Source organism: Ursus arctos, unplaced genomic scaffold (assembly GCF_023065955.2).
Source record: "Ursus arctos isolate Adak ecotype North America unplaced genomic scaffold, UrsArc2.0 scaffold_30, whole genome shotgun sequence".
Lineage (NCBI taxonomy): Eukaryota > Metazoa > Chordata > Mammalia > Carnivora > Ursidae > Ursus > Ursus arctos.
The window spans coordinates 23,686,358-23,711,628 of record NW_026622986.1 but is presented as its reverse complement, the minus strand read 5'-3'; the positions used below and the strand labels follow the sequence as shown (position 1 = coordinate 23,711,628).

The 25,271-nt window shown below is 43.1% G+C and overlaps 1 protein-coding gene across 3 annotated transcripts in view; it reads right to left on the bottom strand.

Moving 5' to 3' along the window:
* Positions 1–2,426: 2,426 nt before the first annotated feature.
* The window catches only part of FAM107B (family with sequence similarity 107 member B), a 233,574-nt gene continuing 210,729 nt past the window's right edge, over positions 2,427–25,271 (bottom strand). For 2 of the 3 annotated variants that reach the window (XM_048219328.2, XM_026479044.4), the window contains 3 exons: positions 14,116–14,299; positions 6,195–6,345; positions 2,427–5,192 (listed from right to left, as the gene is read on the bottom strand). In XM_048219328.2, the coding sequence (XP_048075285.1) occupies positions 5,076–5,192; positions 6,195–6,345; positions 14,116–14,299 (452 nt within the window). In that variant the 3' untranslated portion in view covers positions 2,427–5,075. Of the gene's footprint in view, positions 5,193–6,194; positions 6,346–14,115; positions 14,300–16,885; positions 17,113–25,271 lie in introns of those variants that run through there. The other variant, XM_044392177.3, reaches the window with a different exon arrangement.

Sequence of the window (25,271 nt, the reverse complement as noted above, 5' to 3'; positions counted from 1 at the left end):
CCTGTGGCTCATGGTTCCATCGGCTTTGCACTGTGCGACCAGGCTCCGTGTCCTAGACGGCGCTCTCAGTTAGTCTGAGGAATTCCTTTTCTTTTAGGCTTGGTGTTAAGATTACCACAAGCCCAGGAAATAGACTGAGCTATGACTGAACCCCTAGGATGATATGAAAATAAATACAGCCATAATAGTAGGAAAGTATTTTTAAAGTAAAAAACAGGGACATAAAGCTCAAAAGTTGACTTGTAAAATTGATTTATGTAAGTTATTTTTAATGCTGTGTTAACCATTCTATTCGAGTATGATGGCTAATTTTATGTGTTGACCTGACTGGGCCACAGGGTACCCAGATTAAACATTATTTCTGGGTGTGTCCATGCGAGTGGCTCTAGAGGACACTGGCATTTGGGTCAGTGGGCTCGGGAGGCTGCCCCCCCCCCAGCGTGGGGGGCCTCAACCAATCCGCGGAGGGCCTGCGTGAACCGAACAAAAGGGGAAGGAAAGGAGGTTTCGCTCCCTCTCTCTGCCTGACTTCTGAGCTGGAACAGGGGTCTCCTGCTCTCAGACTGGGAGTTACACCTTCACACTCAAGCTTAATCACACCACCGGCTGGCTCTCCTGGTCTCCAGGATGCAGACAGCAGATGGTGGGACTTCCCACCCTCCGTAACTGCATGAGCCAATTCCTCCTAAGTCTATCTACCTATCAATCAATCGTATCTTTCACGAAACCTTGTTTCTTCGTGGCTCCGTTTCTCTAGAGAACCTGAACTGACACAGCCAGCACGGTTCACGAACTGTTGGAGGACTTTTGAAAGGTACAAAATAGTCAGGCATACCAAAGCTGCAGATGTGAGAGAGTTGAGAGATTTGAATCTAAGAGATTTGAGACAATCTAATTAGTTGAAATTCATAATAAATGCTTAAATGTCCAAGAAAAATGTGTTTGCTTCTTTCCTTCCTTGATAATTCAGCCACAAAGCCACTATGCAGGGCCAGATTGGGGATGGTGCTGAGCGATGGCAGGCGGTGGCTTATGTATGGGGGGGGGGGGTTGTGGAAATGAGTAAGTACATGGAGGAGGCGTTCAATGCTAGAGGAAGGAGCTACAAATATGGAAACAGGAAAACTAGAAGGTACTACTAGGTTAGATTTGAGAGTATTAATATGGACTCATGACTTTCAATAACTAGAGATCTAAAAAGAAGTATCAATGCAGATGTGTAAATATATATTTACACTGACACACACAAATATATTCCTCAGCCTGGAGGGGACCGGGAGTAACAACACCCAAGCTGCAATCAGCATACTCTCAACAAATAACCAAGTGTCCTTTTTACTGGACTCTGGGTGGCAATCACCATCTTGCTAGGACTATCTAGGAACAAGTGGGAAGACGCTGAGAACTTCCCCAGTTGATAATCAGACTGCATCTTCTCAAGAGGAAACAAAAAGGAAGACATTGTAATTGTGAGGCTACCTCATAAAGATTTTATTTACCCTAAGACCCTAGAAAGAAAACACTCCATCTCTCATTATACTAGTAAATGTAAACCTGACGGTTTTATTCTAATACTTTAAGGTGCACTTGGCATTTCAAATGTCAAATGCTTTAATTGTCCTTTTTTCAGATCTATTACTATTACTCTCAGAAACAAACAAGCATAGAGTGGCTCCCGGAAACAGAGTAACAGCCTCGGAACTGCCCCCTTGGGAAACTGCCTGCCCGCATTCGGAGAAGGAAGCTACAGCACCAGTCATTTTGGAGCCCACCTTCTCCACTGCCTCTAGAACTCACAGTATGCCCTTAGAGGTAGGAAATCTGCACTGCCTTGAGTAGATCTGATTTTCAAAATAGAGTCCAGAGACACTAGCCGCTGGGTCATCAGGCTGAGTAGTAACTGGGGGCTGGAAAAGAAAGGCACAGAGAGACCAGAATCTCCGAACTATTTTAACTAATAGCACAATGTCATCATGTGTCGTTTCCCAAAGTAACTTTCTGAGGATGACGTAAACTTAGCTGAATAAGCAGAATAATTTCACGGCTGTACTTCAGATATGTCATATGTACTAGCTCACAGCATTAAAAAAATGGCCGTTACCAAAATATACCTCCCACTGTCCTACCAAGCTACCTAAAATCCAGAATACTTTGATCTGAAGGACTGACCGCAGCTGCTAACATACCACGTATTTTATACAAAAAGTAGCGTGATCTCTTAGCATGAATTTGTCTGACACAGTGAACTGTCAGCCTGACTGACACAAGGCAGAGGACATAACTGATCTGGGGCGGGGCGGGGGGGCTGTGGAAGAGGACAGTCACCAAAGGGAGACCCAGAAACCACCTTCTACTCCTTGAACTGAACCCAGTGCCCCCACCTTCAGGGCCAGACATCCATCTCCAACATATCAGACAAACACAGCTTCATGGTCCAAGCGTGTGGTGATTTTTATTAAGAATAACTTTGGTTCTAAGAATTCCACCCTCAATTCTGTAATACTTTCCATTAAAAACAATTGTACAAGAGCAAATACAAAAAATATTAAATTATGAAAACAAATCCATTAAGGCTCCCTTTATATATATTATATACACTCAAACAAGTCAAGATTTTTCAGAGTAGAAGAATAAAGTCAACTGTTTGTTGTGGCTTAGAAAGCAATACTACTTTACTACCAGGAGACTATAAAACACTGAACTAGTTTAAGAAAACCACAGAGTGGAAAAATGGAGCCATTTTTGTCAAAAAGTGGCTCAAAGCACAAAACTGCTCGGACGTTCTTGAGTCCTGAGTCCTTGGAGTTTGGACCGTATAGTATTAATGTATGGAGGGGAGATGGGCACCCTTTGAAACTCAGGCTTGTGAGCCGAGCTGATCTGACGACTTGAGAGAGCTTCTCACCTGTACATCCCACCGTTTGGTCATAAAACATCACTTCACACTATTTACAAGTCTTTTGGCTAGACTTTGTACTACTCACTACACGTCATTGTGCAGACTGGTGAGTGAGATTGGGAGGGAAATGCTTTTGTAATTTTTCTTCCCAGTGAAGAATGAATTCTAGGTAAGTTCTAGGAACAGAACTGGTCCTGCTGAAGGGGCCTGTCAGGGCCCTTGAGAATTTTATCAAGTGTTGGAATTGCTTCAAGGGCATAGGACTTAAGATCCAACATCCAATTAGATGAAAAGCTATGAGCCAGTCATGAATCTTCATTTTGCAAATCTCATCATTAGTCCATATACGCAAAGAAAGCACTCCCATCAACATGTGATCAGAAAGGTACTTTCAAGGCGATCATTTCTTCTCTCAAAGCTAGAAGGATGGAAAAAAAGTTACCACTCCATCCTTCAAAAGCAAACTATTATAGAGCAACATTTTATCTTCCGCATCTCATAGTTTATTAATACTTACTGATGAGAAATCACTCATTTCAGGTGTAACAACATGTCCTCTGACTAGCCGTATATTGCCATCGTGTTTATCTTTATCTTGTTCACATGATGATTGAATATGAGCTTGTCAACTATGAAAACTAAAGCATTCCCATAGAAAGCTAATTTCTACTATGCTTATTAGGATTAAAAGTTCGGGATCCAGTTTCCTATGAGCCTTTTTAAAGGAAGTTTAAGAAGACTCTTCGCTGTAGAAATGACTGGCTGAATCGTCTCAATGGAGAACCTACCGAATCCACATAAATTCCTCCAGATCACCCCAAGTAGAATATACTCCTGCCCGTACCAGCAGTAATAAAATGCATTCTGCATCAAGATTTTGCTGCTCAACTGGGACTTCACTTCGGAGAGCAGGCTGGCTAGTGTGCGGAAGCTGGGCAGCCTCTCCCCTCACCTCAGTTTCCTGAGAGGCAGGACAGTAGTCATCACCGCGAACAGAGCGGTGGAACAATCTTTCTTCACAAGAAAAAAAAAAAAAAAAGCAATATATGATCCTTTATCCAAAATTTTCAAAACTTGGATTCTAATGATACTCAAAATGTACAAATGCTACCAGCCTTCCAGCTAGGCCTCCTGGAGACCAACCTACATTTGTTTCACATTACAATACCCAAAGAACTCCTCCTTGCCCAGCTCCCAATGGGAGTGTTCCCCACACCGCTCTCAGAGATTTGGACCCTCTACTTTTGACACTGAAGTTGGATAATATGGACTAGTTTTTCTTCTCTGAAGGGCTGGGAGACTGTTTTATATAAAAGGACTAGCTCAGTAAGAAATCCAAAAACAAAACAAAACAAAACAAAATTCTAACAGTTACCAAAGCAACAGATGGATTTATATGATGTGAACTGGAATGTCACCATGGAACATTCTAATATCGGAGAACCAAAAGGAATTAAAATAATATCAAGATGAACATTCATGTGTTTTTCTGTATCTTTTATATGTATTTGTTTCCGTATTATTATATATTTTTTTCCATATTTTTAAACCTTCTCACCCTATTTCTGAATCTTAATGTCAACAAAGGTAACAGCTGTGCTCAACATTAACACCCTCGGGTGTCAATATAACACAGGTGAAAGTATACTGAAACAAGAAAATTCTGGATTCTCAAAAGGGACTTTACGAATATTGGATGTAGAAGGTCAAACACCATCCTATGTGATCTAAATTATCTGACAGATAACTAAAAGAAGAAACAAAACAGATTTTCTTTAGGTTTTAGAAGAAAAAAGGCTCTGTGCCCCATTAAACTTGGACTGGAAGAAAAACCAAGTAGTGCAACTCTCTAGAATTTATTCCAGTGTCCTCTTTCTTTTTTGCTGTTGTGGGTTTATTTGTTTTTTGTTTTTTTAAGTCTTTGAACACAGGTTCACTTATCCCAACTTAAGTGCTGGTCAACGTCCTTCGTTTGGCGAGTAGGAATTGCAACTGTCACAGATCATTTATCCACCCAGATTGTAGGAAAACCAAAACCAAATCCTTTTTAAAGTAACAATTCTCTGCTGGCTGGGTTCTCTCCAGGGGCTCTGGCCCTGAGATTAAGCGTTGACGAGGCGCCTGCTCACAGCTTCCCCGTGTGGTGGGCTGGGCGCGCGGTCTCTGTCTCCGGGGCCTACGACTCCTGCGCTTGGGCCACTTCTTGGCCTGTTCTCCTGAGATTGCCTTTAACCTTCACAAACTCTGGGGCATTTTCTTGTTCTTCTTGCAATTTCTGCTTCTCAAGTTCAAGCTAAATGAAATTCAGAAACAGGAAAATTATTTACATACTGAGAGGCTTTCCAAAACATCGCTTCACTTTTCAAAGTCCCTACCACCTTCTATTTCCCGGGGGAAGAAATTCTCTCCGGGTCTCCATCTCACGTGTGTATATGTACGGACGTATACGGGCCCTGGGGTCATCCTGCGCAGGAGCAACAGCCCCCTGGTTGGTACTACCAGCAACACCAGAGATGATGAGAACCCGAAATCAAGGCTAAGGAACCAAGATCCTGAGACCAATGCGCAGTGGGCTCTGCACGCCGCTTCAGTGAAGTTGAATTTCACTCAATTGCTTGTGTTCCCAACACTCTGCTGTGAGTTCAGGGATATTCCCGTTTGGGCTTTGCCTCCTGAATCTCTTCTAAGTCCTCAGTAGGATCCTTGTCTTTACTTTGAATGTATTTTAGCCCATTTGCTGGCATTCTGTTTCATATTTTCCTTTTGTGCAATAAAAATTTACATCTGATAGGTCTGGCAAATTCTGCTTGTTCCAACATCCTTATTTCTCAGGACAGAAAAGATAACTTTTGACGTGAGTCAAACAGAGAAGGACAAATACTTGCATGATATCTCTGATATGTGGAATCTTAAAAAAAAACCCAAATTGTAAAAGCAGAGAGTAAAATGGTGGCTCCCAGGGGCTGGGGAAATGGGAGAGATGCTGTTTAAGGGTATGTACTTGCAGCCAGAAGATACAGAAGTCCCGGAGACCTAATACACAGTACAGCGATTACAGTCAACACAACTATACCACGAACATTCAACTTGCTAAGTGACTAGATCTCCACTGTTTCCAGAACCAGAAGAAATGTAACTCTGCGATGTGACAGAGGTGCTCGCTAAGCCTTGGGGCCAAACAGACCACAGTAAAAATGTACCAAGTCAACATGCTGTGCGCCTTAAACTTACACAATACTGACTGTCAGCATATCTCAATAAAGGTAAAGACAATTTTCATCCCCATCACTCTTACCTGCTCCAGCTTCTGCTGCCGTTTTAATAGTTCTATTTCCAAGTCAGATTTCTTCTTTTGTGCTTCTTCTTCTTTCTGCTTTATTACTTGATCTCGTTTTCTCTTTTCCATCACTTTCTGCAATTCTGGCTTGTTCTGAGGGGCAAGACCCCTGCAAAAATAAATAAATAAATAAATAAATAAATAAATAAATAGGCAGGCTTGTTCTGAGGGGCAAGACCCCTGCATGCATGCATGCATGCATAAATAAATAAATAAGAACAAAATTAGAAAGTCAATCTAAAAAAGAGAAAAGAGAAGAAAACAAAGCTTTAATCTAATGGACATATCCTTCATAAACAGGAATTTAATTTAAGGCATCAGCCACAGAAAACGAGTCTACTGAATTAGCATTACTGGGATGCCTACTAGCAGTTAGTCAACACCGGTGGTCTCAAAAATTCACAAGCATGAAAGAAGGGTAAGAACAACTTCCAAGAGTAAGCAAAATCTACTCATTCAATAAAAATATACTAAGCACCTACTAAGTGCTGGATACTAGCCTATGCAAAGGTCAGTGAGACTGGTTTATAGTGAGGAAGGTCAGAACGTCATGCTTATTCGATGGGTATTATGATCACTCATGACGATGACACAGAAGATGGAAATGAAGACAATGGAGACAGTGGAGAAGATGGAGAGGACAGAGATGGAGAGGACGGAGATGGTGGAGATGGTGATAATGGAGATGCCCAGAATACAAGGTGCCTCCACTTGAAGTTTTAGGGGAAGCTTCCCAAGATGGAGCCCCTGATCCCATGTACTAAAGTAGCCAGAGATAGGCTAGCACAAAAATTTAAACAGCAAAATGGCCCTGGACTCCTCTTCCAAAATTCTCCGGCTTTTCAGAGGGCTCTTGAACATGTACAGGTACGTCTAAGATGTCATCAACTCCTGGGGGCGCATGGCCAGGGGGAACTTCGCTCCCGAGACCCCCAGTGCTCCTTGCAGTGGAACCACTTCAGATGTGTAGTTTACTACTGATGATGCACAGAAATCAGGCTGCAGGGAAGTTCTACATTTCTGAGAGATAAATTAGGATGCCATCTCTTCAGATGGGGAGAAACAAAACCAAAACTTAAGACCATTCGCTAGCAACCCTCCACCCAGAATCTCTGAGGTAAGTCAAGGGCATCTCCTTAGATGGAATGTCTATGTTTAACTGTTAGCTAGGACACTCCTTGTCTCTAGTTTTCTACCATTTCCTTAAGATTTCTCCGGTCCAGGCTTTCAAGGTGCTGGCTTTGCCAGCCTATCTCCTCCTGTCTTCCCTTTCTATGTAGCAAGCCTCCACCAGCTCTTCAGTCATCTCAACTTGATATTAACATTTACTAAAAGCATTTAAAATAAAAATGAAACCACAAAACAGGAAGAACACTGTCAGTTTCAGGCAACATAGGGCGTAAGTGACGGTGGGTGTATTCACTCTCATGCACCCACACACGTGCGCACTTGACCCACAGGGACTCAGGCTTTTCTGGGAAGCAAGAAGGGCCCTGCTGGATCCACCGAGGACTGAGATGGGCCCCAGCACCTTCCCATGCACCTTCTGGTCCTGCTGATGGTAACTGCTAGTCTGTAAATCAGGAATGTCTACCTGAGTGGTTATTCTCAAAACTATGTCAATCAACCAATGTGTCTCAGCCTCTAGGAGTCATCTGAGTAACTGTTAAATCTAACAACAATTTCCAAAGTGTGTGCTCTGGTTGTAAGAAACTCAACAACACACTCATCTCAATGTTCTTTCAAGATCACACTATCACATCTGTGATTGAATCCTCAATTTCACACTTCTTCATTTAACTATAATTTTTAAACATTCTGGCATCTCTCCTATCTACATTTTTTTTAAATCACAAATGTTTCCAAGTTGTTGTTTACAGACTAAAGATCAGTATATTCCATCACTACAGATAAAGGATAGTCAAAGTAACATATATGTCTCCACTTTCCCAATTTTCTTTAGCAAAACTTTTGATAAAAAAGAAGAAAGAAAAATATTAAAATTCAGCCAAAAAAAGAAGAAGCAAAAGACATGTGTAACTTTTATAATTTAGTTACAGTTTGTTTTACAGTTCCTAAGATCTTATGGTGTCGACAGAAGTATGGACAGACGATTCTGGAAATTAAATATTACATGCAATAAAAACTGCTTATGGTACTTTGCTCACAACAAATGTAGGAAAATTTGTTTGTAAATAATCTGAGTGAAGACCTGCTCAGTTTCATACTTATTAAAATGCCTCAGTATGATACCACAGACAGGATTAAGGGATTTAAATTTTAGGATTAAGAATTTAGCTATCTGCATAATTTAAATTTCAAACATTTTCCTTTCCCTTTATTTCACTGACAAAATTAACCTCAACGGTTATTAAATTCTTCTGGATTATGCAAAGGCTGTTGAACAAACTTTGATGTATGAACACTAAGCTGACATTCTGTTGCAGCCTATGAATGGGTTTAACTAATATCCAGTATTCATTTTCTAGTCAAAGATTTTACACAATGGTGGCAGTAAGATAAAATATTTAGTCACAGAAGGCTCAGGAAAATGGTGCTTATCTGATAAATGTTCTGCACTTACAGCAGTCAAAAAGTCATACAAATTTAGTTAATATTTTATCAGAGCAGATCACTTCACTTTCTGTGCTGAATGGAAAAAGTCAAGCACTGCCCGTATGATTCTGAGTCAAAAACTGGATCAGATTACAGAGAGAGTGCCCAAACACAGAAATGAGCCTCTCCAAATCTCATAAAGACTACAGCGTCATTCTGTGAGTGGTTAACAGTTGCTTCGCTTTAATCAATTGTGACATATATAATTAACAAGTACTTTCAATTCCTTTATGACTGACAGGTGCTCAGATTGTTGGCTTTGAGCCACTTAACACCAACAGTTATTTCTGAGTCTGCTTCCTGTGGCTGTGATATGACAGAAAGCCACGTCACATTTTTAATTTTTTTTTTTGTTTTCTAAATTTATTTTTTAAATTAATTTTTAAAATTAATACATGCTCTAGGGGCGTCTCGGTGGCACAGTTGCTCAAGCATCTGACTCTTGGTTTTGGCTCAGCTCGTGATCTCAGGGTCATGGGATCGAGCCCCACATCAGGATCCCTGTGCAGCTTGGAGTCTGCTTAAGGTTCTCTTCCCCCTTCCTCTGCCCCTCCCCTGCTCCTCTAAAATAAATTTTAAAAATTAATACGTGCTCTTTACAAAATAATGGGTTAGGTAACATACATTTATATGTAAGATAAAAAGTAAAAGCATACCCAAACTCCTCCTGTTAAACAAACCTTGGGAGCACCACTTACATTGAATTCTATGTGGACAGAATCGTACAAGGTAGAGGCCCTGGCCCCATGACGCTTTCCATTCCCACACTCAGATATAACTAGGAGTCTGTGCTCTTCCATACTTTCTACAGCTGCAGAGCTCGTCCTCATTCTTCCCAACATCTGTCCAAGACCTCACACTACAGAAGTGCCGTAATTTTCCCTCCTCTGACAGACATTCAGGTTGTTTCCAATCATTCCCTATTAAAAGCAATGAGGAAATGAACTTCCTTGTACGTGCACACTTACACTCTAATGTAAGTATTTCTGTTGGCTAGATTCATAGAAGCAGAACTGCTGGCTACGCTTCTACGCATTTTATATTTTTTGGGTATTGCCAAACTGCCCTCCAAAAAAGGCTGCCAACAATTTGTATTTCCACCACCAGTGACAAAACGTACAGACACCTTTAAAGTTACGTTTTACATTTCACGCAGACCATTGAATATGACCAGGGGCAGACCGGAAGGCTCTACCTTCACTCCACCTCCACCCCAGATGCATAAATAAAGCCCATAAAGGTGTAATTCCCTCCACACCTGGGAGCACATGGAGCCGAGGCAAGGGCTAGCTCAAACCCTAACAGAACAGCTCCCCTACCCACCCAGCCGAACATCTCCTGACCCAGTTTTTTATTTAGAGTGGGGAGGGGGGAGGGTTTCAAGAGGGCTGGATTTCAAGCCCTTTATTTTTAATCTTGGAATCTTCTGTCTTACCTACATTTTTGGCTTGAACCATTTCTACCTGCATGGATTCTAAATGCAAATACTTCTCACTCGGCTTCCTGTATTTTTTCCCACATGATACAGCAACAAGTATTTATTGAAGAACTCTATGTCTAGCAAAGCATACACAGTTAAGATCAACTAAAAACACAGGGAAATGGAAACCACTGACTGGAAGGTACAAGCCAAAGAACCAATTTTAGGGATGTGTGTAGGTGATGGGGTATTCTCTATTTGTGGCCGAAAGTAGAGAAGACAGAATCTGAGTTGAAATATCCCTATATTTTTAAGACCTCTTGAATGTTCATCTTTCAACTACAAAAAACAATGCCTCTTGAAATAATGCCACTGGGAACACCTACAGAACTGGAGAACCTGACCAAGGGTCCTCATAATCAGACCTAATGGTAGACTGTAACCAGCTCAAAATGTGAAGACTTTTAATCTGAAACTTAGCTAGGTCTAAAAGATGCTAAGTAGAGCAGAATTATATCCTTGAAAAGTGTGTAGGTTTCAGAGTTAAAATACCTATGAGTATTTGTTCTCCTAAGCAGTGACACTGTTTTTATCTTATGATCTCTAAAATATCATGGAGGACCACAGGGGAAGGGTGGGAAAACTGAATGGGAAGAAATCAGAGAGGAACACAAACCATGCCAGACTCTGGAATCCAGGAACCAAACTGAGGGTTACAGAAGTGGGGGGAACAGGGTAACCAGGTGATGGGCATTTACGAGGGCACTTGTGGTGAGAGCCCTGGGTGTTATATGCAACTAATGAATCGTTGAACACTACATCAAAAACTAATGACGTATTATATGCTGGCTAATTGAACATAATAAAAAAAATAAAAATAAAATAGTAAAAATAAAATGTAACCTGAAGAGCTGTGAACTAACTGCTCCAGGGCTTTGAGCCAAATTTGTGCCTCTGTAGAGCAAAGGTACGGGGCTCTACAGAACATTCGCCTCGTGCGGATCTCACTGCTGTCCACCCCTCTCTTCTCTGCTTTGTTTCTGACTGATATTATTACTCTACTTAATTTATCTGAGTGAACTACCTTTAATTTTATGTTTATTCTCTGAGTTTTCTCTTATTTACAGGTCAAATAAGGGTGACTCCAAGATAACACACTGGGTTACTGGAAAGATCACTGGATAAGATAAAATACGGGAAGGCCCTTTACGAATTGTAGAAAAGCAAGCAGACTTTTGTTACGATACAAACCAGTAATCAAGTACAATTATCCTTTAAGCAAACATACATATTATCCATGTGAAACTTCCTGTCATTTAGCACAAAAATTTAGAAATAAAAACCCCACAGTCTCAAGCAAGTACATATGATGGAAGATGAATAAAAGAAAAAAAAAACTGCTTGAGGGGGTTTCACTCCACAAACCAGTTGTATTCCTAATGAGAGGACCCCACCAAACTAAGATCTTATCTTGAAAAACCTGAAAACGTAGGATGAGATATTCGATTTTGAAACCTGCCTGCCTTCTTCCTGCCTTTTCTTTTTTTCTCCTCTTGATATACTTCAAAAGCCAGGCCAGCGCCCTTCAGGGAAAAAGGAGGAAAAGCAATGGGGATTTCCTGATGATGCTCCATGGGAAGTGGAACATGGATGGGACTAATTGAGCATTTATTATACACCAGTCATTTTAGTAGGTATTCACATGTTATTATTAAGTTTTAGAAGAAGGATATTTTTAATCTCCCACTTTACAGATGAATACACATATCTCAGGAAGGGGGACTTTACCCAAGGTCATAAAGGTAGGTCAAGTTAAATGGCAAATCACGATTTAGATGATTTCCCTCTAACCTCAAAGGACATCCTCTCTACACTACAGTACTCGAGGGAACACAGCATTCTCCCAAATCACTTGAGCTGGGCCTGGCTAAAGAGTCAGCTGTATAATAAACAAGGAAAAGAAATCATGGGCCAGAGAAAATCGGACAGAAGGGAGGTCCATTTTCACAGAAAGTGCCTATTCTAGAAAATCTGGCAGCAGATTCAATTACACAAACCTATATGTTTTAGAGAGCTATGACCCAGGGTGCTAAATATATTTTTGTGGAATAATTTGTAGACTATAATTCAGAGAAGAGTTGTTCTGCCAATTTTGGTTTTACCTTCGCCTCTATTCTGACTTGGAGCCTTTTCACAGATATAACAGAAAAACAAACAAACAAAACCCAGTTTGAGCTAGAATGTCCCTCAGAGATGTCCCCTACTCCCATTTTACAGATGAGGGAACAGAGGTCCAAGAAGGAAAAGACAATCAGAAAACCAGTTAGTGGCGACTATTACTCTTTTGCAGTACATCAAACTTTTTTTTTTTTTTTTTAAGATTTTATTTATTTGCCAGAGAGAGAGAGAGAAAAAGAGAAAGAGAGGGAGAGAGAGCACAAGCAGGGGTAGGGGCAGAGGGAGAAGCAGGCTCCCCAGTGAGCAAGGAGCCCGATATGGCACTGGACCCCAGGACCCCAGGATCATGACCTGAGCTGAAGGTAGACGCTTAAGCCACTGAGCCACCCAGGCCCCTACATCAAACGTTTGATCTTCCTACCAAAATGCAGGCATCATTTCCCAGGCAAGACTACCTCCAAATTCTGCGGCCCTATTTAGGAACGTACATGTTCCTGTTTTGCTTTGGGCATGATGATACAAATCTATATATTTTTTTCCTTTATGTGACAAAGACAGTTGGAAGCTAAGCACTTATTCAGAAGGGATCAAACTTGCATTCAATTTAATCAGCATGAATGCAACAGCATACTAGTGCATGCCGGTAATAAAACGGGAATAAGGCACATTCCCGGCCTGGAGGAAGGATGGATTCACACTGAATTCCTCAACAGGAGTTGTGAGTTCTGGCAGGGTGCAGTAGGGAGGGAGGACTGCCCCCACATCACCTCTTTCAATGTTTTTGTTTTTATATTTAAATTAGGCCTTCCCTCTAAAACATGGCCCTACTGCTTAACTTGGTCTATATACTCTTCAGTTCAATGAGAACTAACAAGGGCTTGGCAAAGAGTGGGGGGATGACCGACCTATGGTCCCACAATTCAGATCAACAGTTTCATTCTGAAGAACTGGGAATAGCTCCCAGGAAAGCTTGATAGGTCTTAAATAATATAAGTAACTTTGTGTCTTAATAAATAAAAATAACTTTGTATCCTCAGCTCTCCTAGTCAACTGGCCCTGCCCAAAATCACTTCAAAAGCAGATTACATCAACCCAACATCCAAACATGTTTATGGTACACATGGAGCTAACAAATGGTCTACAAAGAAGATAAAAAAGGTAAATATTTTCTCCCCTCCAAAAAAAATAAAAATGATCATAGTAATAATTTTAAATGTTACTTGAAAAAAAAAAAAAGAGGGCTCTTGTCTATTATTAAGTTGAGGTAGCTCTAGAGACTTCTCCCTGTTGCCCACAAATGCCAAAGCAGGCAGTATTTATCTCAGATTCCCACACTTCCCCAAATGAAAGGGGCAAATTCAGAATTTTTACAAATCCTAAGAAATAATGTATTTCTTTCCGACTTAGGATACTCTCATTCATCCTTAATCGATGCCTTTCCATCCAAATTCTACAATACATGTCCACTTGCGAAGGGGACAGAGCTCTGTAGCCCATGGAGTAAGAGTGGAAATGGCGGCTGTGGCTGCAGATGACCTGACTTCATGGAGGGATGCCCTGGCTCATTACAGAAGGAATAAGGCAGCCTTAAATACAACCAAGAAAAGAAAAAATCTCTTAAGTCAAAGTCCCCAAAGGAAAACTTTGCTCAAGAAACCACTGTACCTTTTTTGATTCATGAGAAGTTCTCTGTGAAGATCCTGATGGTTGCGGGACGTTTTGACAGGATTGACTAGTTTCTGAGGCCTAATTAGTTCAGGATTGTCATCTTCTATGTAGTCTGGCTCAGCCATGATGTTTCTTGGGATGAGATACTCTTCCTTAAGGTCAGTATCCTCAGATGGGCCGTCTGAAATAGAAAGGTGAGATCATCTACAGGCTTTTCCGCTGAGACGTCTCGCACGGTACGGCGTGCCACAACAGCGGATCCTCCTGGGCCCACTTCACTACTTCGCTGAAAGGTATTTGAAACTTTGTGAAACCGATGGGGAGATTCTAAGAGGGAGAAGAATGGCCTTGTTGTTCTGGGTGGCCTGTGACTAAGCAGAGGGGTCCCTGACTCTGGTCACAACTCCTCACACCTTGAGTTTTAGGTCACACGGGATGCTTCCCACCAAAATGTCTAAAGACCAACTTAAGCCCGTAACGAGCACCTTGGGCACCAGACCGAGGTCCTTCACTGCTTCATTCAACCTCCCCAAATGAATATGCACTGGCAACGTGCGGACCTCTGACCTCCATCAACATCGAGAGGCTTCTGGAGCACAGAGCACTGTTCCTTATGCTGCCGCTGGCCGGGGTCTCCCTCCCCTCACATGAGCACCTGTTCACATCTCCTCAGGCCCCTCTTCAAACGCCACCTCCTCAGAGAGGTCTGACCTCTCACCACCGTGCTTACACCTGCAATCCCACTGCCAGCTCTGCCCTGCTTTGTCTAGACTGCAAATGTTGCTTATTTGCTACTGGCTCTCTAAAGCAGATGCTCCTGAGGGCAAGACTTTTGTCTGACCCCCTCTCCAGCTGCCCTAGAACAGTGCCAGGAAGGAAGGAAGTTCCAGGGAAGGAAGAAAGAGGGAGGAAGGTGGGGGGAGGCCTTGTCACAAGAGCCTATCTGCACAGGATTTTAGCAGGGAGGACAGGCAGTCACCGGAGTAGAGCAGAAGAAAAACCTGATGTAATGCCTGAGCAGACTCACACAGCCTTTCTGGGCCCAGACTCCAGATCAGTAAAGTGAAACAAACAGATGACAATCCCTAGGGGCCCTTCCCCCATGTTCAATTCTAGTTGTCGATCCTATGATTCAAGTGTATGTGTCCTCTCCAGTAAGAGACTCGCCTGGACAGCAGGGCATACACCCCTGTAACTATTGGGGGGCAGTGTGCAGCACACAGTGGGCACTCCGTGAATATATGTGATATTCAATGAGACAGAAGCACACACTCAGTGAAGGCAAGAGCGGGGAGAAGCAGGTTGACTGAGCATCGTGCTGGAAACTGGTCGCAGGTCCATCTGGCCGGCACCCGATTGCCTAGGCTCTTCTCTTGCTCATGACCTCAATCCTGTTCCCTTGTCCACGGAACAAATCCGGCCAATATTTCAAGATAATTAACATGCGATTTTATGCTTCCCTGTCCCTGTATGATGACTTTGTTTCCCAAAGCAAAAATGAGATGCAGAGCCCGACGACGGCCGCATATTTGACATTGGGCTTTCCCTCAAAGTCCAGAGAACATGCTTACTAATTCTCTGGCCAGTTTTATGCCCCTAAATGGAACAGAGATCACAGAACAGGGCAAGGTTGGGAGGGAGATCCACATGGGAGTGGGCTCACACCCAGCACTGCCACCTTCCCTCACCTCCCCAAGGACATCAAGATAATAATCACCTCCGTGCCCTCACGGCTCAGCAGTGGCGTACATGTACTTCTGTCATGAAATGTATCCTGACACAGAGTAACCATAGGTTTCTGTCTATTCTCCCCAAGAGCTAGGCCCACTTCTTTTACTGTTTCAAATCCCCAAGTCCAGCAAAGTGCCTGGCACATGGCGGAAGCTGAATAAATGTTGTGCTCAATCAAATCTGGTCTAAACTGAAAAAGTGGAGAGGTCCTCGAGGAATAAGCTCCTCAAGAGAAGACAAGTTCCATCTTTATTTCTGCCCGTGACATCAACGCACTGAGCAAACACCTAAGTAAACGTGTGCATATTGACACGGGGGGAGCTGGACGAAGGGAAGAGAGAACACACAGTGTGTCTCCATGGACTCTGGGCATGCAGATGCAGGTGGACAGTGGAAAGAATAAAGATGTGTTTTCAACCAAAAATTTTAGAATAGAAACAAAAAACAGGTCCAGTGGCAGTCAGCTACAAGCAGTTTTGCTTTCAAAGCCCTTAGAGATGTTTTCCCGAACCCCGAATGATCCCAGAACACTGGTGTAGTCTTCCGCATCGAATGGGCAAGCGGCGCCAGTAACTACCCAGAGCCGACATGTGACCACATCTGATCCTAGGAACAACCCGATGAGCAGAAGAACTAGAATTTTTGCTTTGCAGACAATAAAATGGAGAAACAAACATTAGATAACTTCTCCATACTAATAATCACCAGTAAGGTAAAGCTCAAACTCAAATGAATGTCCTCCGGTCTCAAAACCTGTGTTCTGTCTACCAAATCTGCTATTTTCATAGCAAAATCTTTTGAAGATTAATGTGAAAATAAAGACGTTAAAACCCAAACAATAAATATATCAGATAAAATAGAAAAATTGTACATGTTATTCGTTTATATATTTTAGATTTAATGGCATAATTGAGGCTCAAAATTACTGAACTTTGAGACATGTATGCAAATTACACCAAATATTCCTTGAACGCAATTTACGTTGATCTTTTAAATAAGAATGCCTGCAACCATCACTGAATGGAGAATTACAAACCTTGCACATGGTGAGTCAGTGAACCCATCACAGCCAGCCTGACCTTCATGCGCTGCCCCACACAAAAATGTGCTCCTTGGCTGAAATGTGAAATGCGCCACACACACCTCTGCGCCGTCCCAGTTGCTTTAAAAGCCAACAGCAGTTTCATTCTCGTTAATCAGTAGACAAGAAGGCCTACACGATTCCATAAAAGGATCTGTTTCTCTGCTCTAAACTATGGATAATCTCCATGACACCAAATCAAAACAGATTACAGCCTCCTAAGTCAATATTACGTTGGGGAGGGTGAGCTCTGTGGACGCGAGGAGGAAAAGTGCTCCAGACGGAGGGAGGAGCTCGTGCAGAGGCCACAAGGCAGGAGTGTGTCTGATGGGTATGAGGAGTAGCAAAGAAGCCAGTGTGGCTGGAGGTGAGTGTCAGTGAGGACAGAGAGATAACAGCTAAGGGAGAAGATGGGGTTGGAAAGGCCAGATATTGTGGGAGCGTGAGGGCCATTCCAAGGACTCTTGGCCTTCGCTCTGGAGACAGTGGAAAAGCCATTCAGGGTTTGAAGCAGAGAAGTGACAAGATCTGACTCCTATTTTTAAAAGATAACTCTAGTTACTCAATTTAGAATAGTAGCAGCAGGCAGGGAAAGAATTGGGCAGGGAGCTATTGCTGTGATGAGGGCGACAGATGGTTTAGACCAGGATGGCTACAGCGCAGGTGGGAGGACAAACGGGTCAGGATAGATTTTTAACTGGAAAGCCTCTGGGATTTCCTGAAAGACTGGGTGTGAGATGTGAAAGGCACAGGAGAATCAAGAGTGACTCCAAGGTTCCTGGCCTGAGCAACGAGAAGGTCAGCACTGCTGGACAGGGAGGCTGTGAGGGGAGCTGGCTGGACAGGAGATGCTTGGACATGCAGGAGTTCTCTTGGGACATGCAGAGTTTGAGGTACTTGCGGGACCAACATCGAAGTGGTGACAGCAAGAAGGCAAAGGCAGTCAGTGCCCAAACCCTGGGTGACTCTTTCCTTCGTCTCACTGATTTGACTTCTGTGGTCTCTCACATCAGCCACTCCCCTCCCCGCCACCCGCTGCCCTCGGTCCCTCCATTCCCACTATTCTCACAAGCAACGGCAACACAGGCTGCTCACCCCAGTCTTTCTTGAATGTCAGCACCGGGGGACAGGCACATCCTGGGCCTTGGTGCCAAGACTCAGGTAGAGCATTCAGGTAGAGCATTCAGTGTGCAGAATGAACACGTTCTAGCTTGGAATTTTTTCCTGATTTCTCTTTAGATTTAGTATCTGGGAAGTGTGTCTTCTCTCAGAGGACCAGCGTGGTAAGGTGGTAGCGTGTCTCCTGCTGGATTGAGGCAGACACCGAGCAGGTGGGTGGGAGGAGCCCTGCCGCAGATGAACGTGCAAACACTTCCCTCCAATGCTTTCTCACTGGTTTGCCCTTCTTCACAACAACTGGGGCTGGGACAGGGGACACGAAGGCTCTCAGCCTAAGTATCACTCTGAGGCCTGCCTGTGGACCAGACTAAAGGAACCCTTGTAGCCCCTCATGAAGGAGACCATGCTGGAGTCTGGGAAAAGGTCACTTAGGAAGAAGGGGGTGAAGTAGCAGGGAGCAACCTCTGCGACTCTCCAGTACTCATGGCAGTGGCTGCTGAAGGATCTGGGATCTGGATTCTGACCACTTTTCAGTGACCTTCCACCCTGGAGCCATGACCAACACACGGAATCTAAATGACCTTCTTATTCAACTTTCGTCCCTCTGCCAGCCATCTTCCTCATCGCTACCAAGGCTGGAAAATGCCATCCTGATCCTAAGGGAACTCTTCCATTTCACAGATCCTACCCTCTTCCAATTACACTGAAATGAACACTGACTGTTTCCCCAAATTTTCACATTTTCCTGCCTTCCTCGCCACTATGTCTTCGCCAGCACCATTCCCTCCAGCAGATGTGCTGATCCTCTTCCCCCCCATCTCTGAATTGCCACAAAGCCACATCTCACTCATCCTTTCAGATCCAGATCAGTGTCAAATCTTCCACACCACCTTTCCTAATTCCCTAGTTGCCATTAAACTCTCTGACTTCTCAACAACAAAAGAATTTTCTCTGTTCCTTTTTCCTAGTACTCACCGATGCCCACCTTGTAGTCCAGCAATATGTATGTAAATCATCATCTCTTCACTGCAGACTGTATCTGTTCTACATTCACATTCTTCAGACTCCCTGGACAGGTCAATAAATAGTACTCAAATTAAGAAAGAGAGTCCTGGGTTAACTGCCATTAGAGGGAGTCCCTGAGCTGTGTGAAGTTCTAGCAACAAGGTGTGTGAACCGAGCTGAAAGTGGAGTTGGGAGGTCAGAGTTTCTTCCCTGAGCATCAGGTAATCCAGAAGCCTGACATCAGAAAAGATGAAACGAAACTGTCTGGAAGGAAAAGTACTTTGTATGTGGGTATTATTACTACATAAAACATTCTTCCAGAAATAAGCATTACGACATTTTTGTCATATTCACTACCCTGATTAAATAAACTGATTCGTAATTTTTTTTTAAGTTTCAAGTCGATAAAGGAGAAATAAAACTGGCTTGACGTCTTGGATAAAGCTTAACTTCCCTGACCCTCCATTCTCCCCTGTGTTAGATTGAGTGCTGTAAGAACTGGTTGAAATGTAGATTTCAGTACTCCATATAATCTCTGGCATGTCTATGGGAATTCAATAAATCGAAGCTATTATTAGAGAGACTATGTGACCAACACCATTACAGAGTTTATTTAGAGGTCTGAGAAACCTGACATACAAAACTTCACCTCTCTAGGCCTTGATTTCTTCAAAAACATAGGAGTACAACTGAATGACCCACAGCCCTTCTCAATAACATTCAATGGTTCTAAGATCCATTCACGCTACAAATATTAAGAACCTTCTGAAAAGTGTAAAAAGGTCTGTAACACCTTTTAGGTGCTACAAGGAATTCTGAATGGCTTATTCAGAGTATAGGGTATAGCAAGAAACATGCCCGACAGCGAGGACCTTTTATGCTGCTCTGAGATAAAGGGGACTCACTGAAATATTATAAGAAGTTGAATATTAACACAGAATTGCATCTTAGGCAGATACTAATACTAAATACACGTTAGACAGATGTTTGAGGCAAACCTAAAAACTCAATCTTGGGCCAGGAGGAGACCATGACGCCATCTGGTACCTAAAGTCATTAGACAAGAGCCTGGAGGACCTTTGAGACCACAAGTCCAAACAGCATGCACTGAAAAACACCACCTGATGAGAATTCTGCCTTTAATGTCAGCAAATCAACAGAAGTCATTATTAAACTCTACTATCCCAGAGGACAAGAAATCCCAATATTATAGATGGATTTTGAGTCCTTGCTTTTCATTGTTTTCCCTATCGAAGGTTGATTCTGGGCCCACTCCATGCCTATTCCAGGCATCCCATGTTGATTGCTTTCCAGAGGTAAATAACCATTCCCACAGAAAAATCTCAAAATAAGATTAATAAAACAAGTATTTCTTGCATCATATTGCAGTTTCCTCATCATACTATTTAGGGCACCAGTATTTCATCTGCATGTTTCTACATCAGAAAGATAAAATTTAAAACCTAAGCCTATGAGATTTAAAAATCAAATTTAGAGATTATGCTAACTTTTATGTTTACCTAAATATTTAAAATCAAATTCTACCTAGAAGCACTAAAAATTGAAGCCTTTTAAACAATACTTGAAACATGGCAGTGTATACAGGTGTCCTACAGGTTACAGGTGTACTATAACCAATCACAGCGAAACAATTAAGCTTCTGAATCGCTACAAACACTTCTGGCAAGTTAAAAGTAATTTCAGTGAATTCTTTAGGAGCGGTTGTTTCCCAAGCTGGCTCCAAGAGATTCTAGCAACCCTCCGACAATACTCTAAAAGAGCCCAATCACTTGAGATTGTAGGCAGGCCAACTCCAGGCCTGGGTCAGCTGAAGATGGAAAGCCTGCCCTCAGCACCCACTGTTCCCAGAAAGGCAGTGGGCTGTGCGGAGAAAGCTGCGAGGGCGGAGAATGAGTTAAGGCAAGAACTGTTCCCCAACAGCCAAGGGTTTCACTGACAAACCCCTGACTGGCCTGGCCCTGAGGCGAACCTACAAATTCATCAGGGACAGTGACGCCATCTGGTACCCAAAGGCGTTAGACGAGAGCCCAGGGGAACTTTGTGGCCACAAACCTAAACTAAGGCTTGGAAATGACGGCCAAGCAAGCCATCTGCACAAGCACAGAAACATGGCTTCTCAGTGCTGCCCGCTCCACTCCTGCCGCCACATCAAACTCTCAATAAATCGGCTGCAAAAATGCTGCTGTACAAATGCCAAACGGTGACGCCCTTGGGAAAATACCAAACTCATTTTCTCATCAGTTTTTTTCATTCCCTAAAAATGTATTCTTATAAAAAAGGCACATATTTTATATTTAGAACATGGGAAAGGAGGCAAGAAACATCAGGAAGACAGGCCGTTATCAAAGCTAAGCTGGTCTGGCTGAGGCGAGACCAACCAGAAGGTGGCGACAGCTCCACAAATAACTAGGTCTCCATTTTCCTAACAACCAGGAGAAGAGCAGGGACTGAGCCTCACCCTGGCCCTCAGCACTGTTAGCAGAAGTACACACTGAAAGCACAGAGATATGCCACAAAAGAAATCCGTTCTGGAGCCCCTATGTATCTGCCCTAGAAGGTATACCTAAGCTTCTCCCCATCACTTAATCCTCGATGAGGCCCTAGGGGGTGGGGGTTATTATTCCCTGTGGCCTACAAAGGAGGCTCAGACAGCTTCAAGAACATGGATTCCAGATCACATGGACTGGGTCTAAATTCCAGATTTCTCATTTACTGTAAGTCTGTCTTTGGGCAAGTCACCTTACTAGTTTAAAAAAAAAATGGCAGATTTTCTCCTAGGGTTGTTAGGAAGAGTAAATGTGAAATATATACCAAAGGCAGTGACTAGAAATCATAAACCTTCAGTAGATATCATCTGTTATTAGCACTGTCACCGGCAATAAATAACACTAAGTAACAGTAACACTGTTATTGCTGCCCTGGGTCACACAGCTACTAAAGACCGGGACTAGGATTTGAACTTGGGTCTGATTCCAAAGGGATGCTCTTTGAGCACTCCATTCTTCTGGACTGGGATAATGAGGGGAAGAAATGCGTTTCACTTTAACAGGATGATTTTCTCTATCTCTTGAAAAGATTTTACAAGCTTTCTAACATCATAGCTTTATAACACCAAACCAAAAACATCTTGCAGAAGATCACGTTGAAGTGAGGAGAGAAGGCAGGAAAGACACATTTTCTTGAAAACACATAAAGGTTTTTATAAGCATGCTCACAGCAGTGCTATTCTTAACAGCTCCACGTTGGAAGTGATCCAAACGTCCATTATCCGTAGGGTGGGTAAATGCACTGTGGCACACGGACACCGTGGACTACTACACAGCAGTGGGAATGAACGGACGGCAACCGCAAGGCTGAATCTGACAAATACAGTATTGAGCAAAGGAAGCCAGACACAACAGAGTCCATACTGGATGATTCCACATATACGATGTTCAAAAACAGGTGAAACCAATCTTTGTGTTAGACGTCAGGATAAAGAGCATCTTGGGATTGGGCTGGGAGTGGAAGGGGATTTAAAGCGGACTTTTGGGGTGCTGATAATGTTATTTCCTGATATAGGTCCTGGTTACACAGGTTTGTTCACTCTGAAAATTCACCAGTTTCAAGCTTTGTGGCTTATGCCCTTCTCTGTATGTACAGTATACTGGGTTAAATACAGTTCATATTAAATAGCTATTAAAATTACTATCTAGAGATCATTTGGTTGCTGCTATGTTATTAGAATTTTGTTATTTTATCCATTTTAAACCTTGTTCAGTCCATGAGAAGTAATAGAGTATAACGGAAAAGAAGACCAGGTTTGAAGACCACCTATCCTGGATTAGAATCCTGGTTATGTCACTCACCAGTTAGATGATTTTGTATCAATTACTTAATCTGGGTCTTAATTTCCTCAACAATGAATCAGAGCTCACATACCTACATTTGCTGAGTGGTTGTAAGCATGAAAGAAAACTTACAGAAAACATCCACCTTACACCATACCTGCCCCTGCAGCAGCCGTTCAATAAATTAGACAGTTAAATAGTTCCAACAAATTCATTAATCTACCTCTCCATTAACTAATGTTCTCTCAAAGTGAAAACGGATGGCCATGCAGTGCAAGTATACTAGTCTAGACAAAGTTTAATGGATAAACCCAATCGTGGTCTCTGCTCTGCTCATCTTTCCAGTTTGGACTTAGGTAACAGAGAGGGACATGGGAGAGGGGAGAGGATGGAGGGGACCATGAAAATCCCTGACAGATGACAAAGCACAGAGTGGAGCTTACGGCCTGAGCCTGCCAAGGCCTTGAAAATCCAGATAATTTTCCAATCACTATGCTTTTCAGTCTTCTCATCTGCAGAATTGGGTGGCCATTTCTCCCCGATTTCCCAGTAATCTGTTGCAAATAACTATTCTGAGCACAGAGCAATTATACAAAAATAAGGGATTTACAAAAACATAACATCTCCTAGTCTGGCCAAATATAAAGAGTTAAACTCTTCAAACATGAAGACAACCTTACTGACATTCACAATTTGCTTAACCTCCCGTGGCCCTTCAGATAAGACCTGAATTCTGCACATTCCCTCCCTGTACCTCCAGGGCAGATTCTAGAATTCGCTGGTGGCCTGCAGTACTACCCCATTTCTGTGAGTAGTGAATGACTGGGGGGAGGGGAATGCTCCTCAGCCCTGGCCCAGAGCAGTACACATCTGAAAGGAGAGGGACAACCTAGTGACTGGCGTCATTGCCAAGGGTAGTGACACGCAGCATAGCCACATGACAACAGCCCATACCACAGAGCATGTCAGAGAGTGCTATGCTTCTGCGCTCAGCATGTCCCAGCTACTTAGTCCTACCCGAAGCACAAAAGCACAGAATGGTTTCTCGACCCACCAAGTACAAGAAAATGGCTGGGCTCAAGTTCTAATCCAGAGATATTTCAACCTGAGAAGTGGGCCTCCTTATCAGCTGCTATACCCCGGGCTGAGTGCACCAGGAGTTCAGACCGATGTTCTTTCAAGTAAGAGGCCTTGTGCTCTGGCCCTCAGGTCTGTCCACACAGACGGTGATCTGTGAGGCAGCCAGAAAACCAATTCTGTGCAGCGATCATCGACGGCCTGCACAGTAGGTCCCTATCTGCCTTGCAGTCCACATACAGGGGTTCTCCTCAGGGCTCTTGCTCCTCAGTCTCTCCCTGGAATTCAAAGCCATTGTCCATCTCCTCCTCAATGTGAGAGCCAGGCCCTGGACAACGCTCTCCTGGTTCTCCCTTACCTGTCTGCTCAGGCATCCTCTTCCCTCCACTTTCTCCCACTGTTCTCCAGGAACAGGTCCCTAGCCCTATCTTCTTGCCTTTGGTGAGCCCACATGCCCTTGGCCTTTCTGCTATGTGAGCCATTTCTAAGGTGTATGTAACGATTGTTCCTTTCTTCCCAAGCTCCAGGTCAAAAACTCCAAGTGCCAACTGGATATTTCACATCTGAAGCGACATGTTTGAAGTTGAGCTCAGCCTCACTGGTTCGTTCACGGAGTGCCCCCTATGGGCCAAATAAGGATAGAACACTAAACAGGAGAGGGCAGACCCCTTACACTCTAGTGGAAATCATCCCAGGCAAATTTAAGTTGAAATTACTGTTTTTCAATAGCAACAGAGAGCATACCTCATACCCCATTCTTCCAACTGTCAGAAACAACCCCATCGCCTTTCCGTAACTTCCTCATTTTGCCATCAGCCAGGCACCTTTCAAACTGATGATGTCTCTGCAATGTCCTAGCCCTCAGCCTTGATGCATAATCGAACAGTAAGTTTCTCTCTCATAAAAAATGTCCTTGAGACCATCACCCACTGCCACTGCTATAATCCTAGTCCACGCTTTCATTCCCTAGTCTCAGGATCGAGCAGCTGGCTCTTCACCGGGTTCCACCCCTCTCAGTCACTCTTCTCTCTGATCGAGCTGCACCCCAGACAATCTGATGCACTGACTATTTAATCAGATCAAGAACTGCCAGGCCAAATATCACTGCCACACCAGGATAAAATTTTAACTTTCTGCCTAGTTCTTAAGGTTCTCTACAATCTGGCCCTCAAGCACCTTTGCAAACTTCTGGCTCCCACTCTCCAGCGTAAACCATCTACTCGGGCAAACCAGTCCACACAAAACCCATACACATTCCTATCTCCACCTCTGTTCCTGATTTCCTCCCA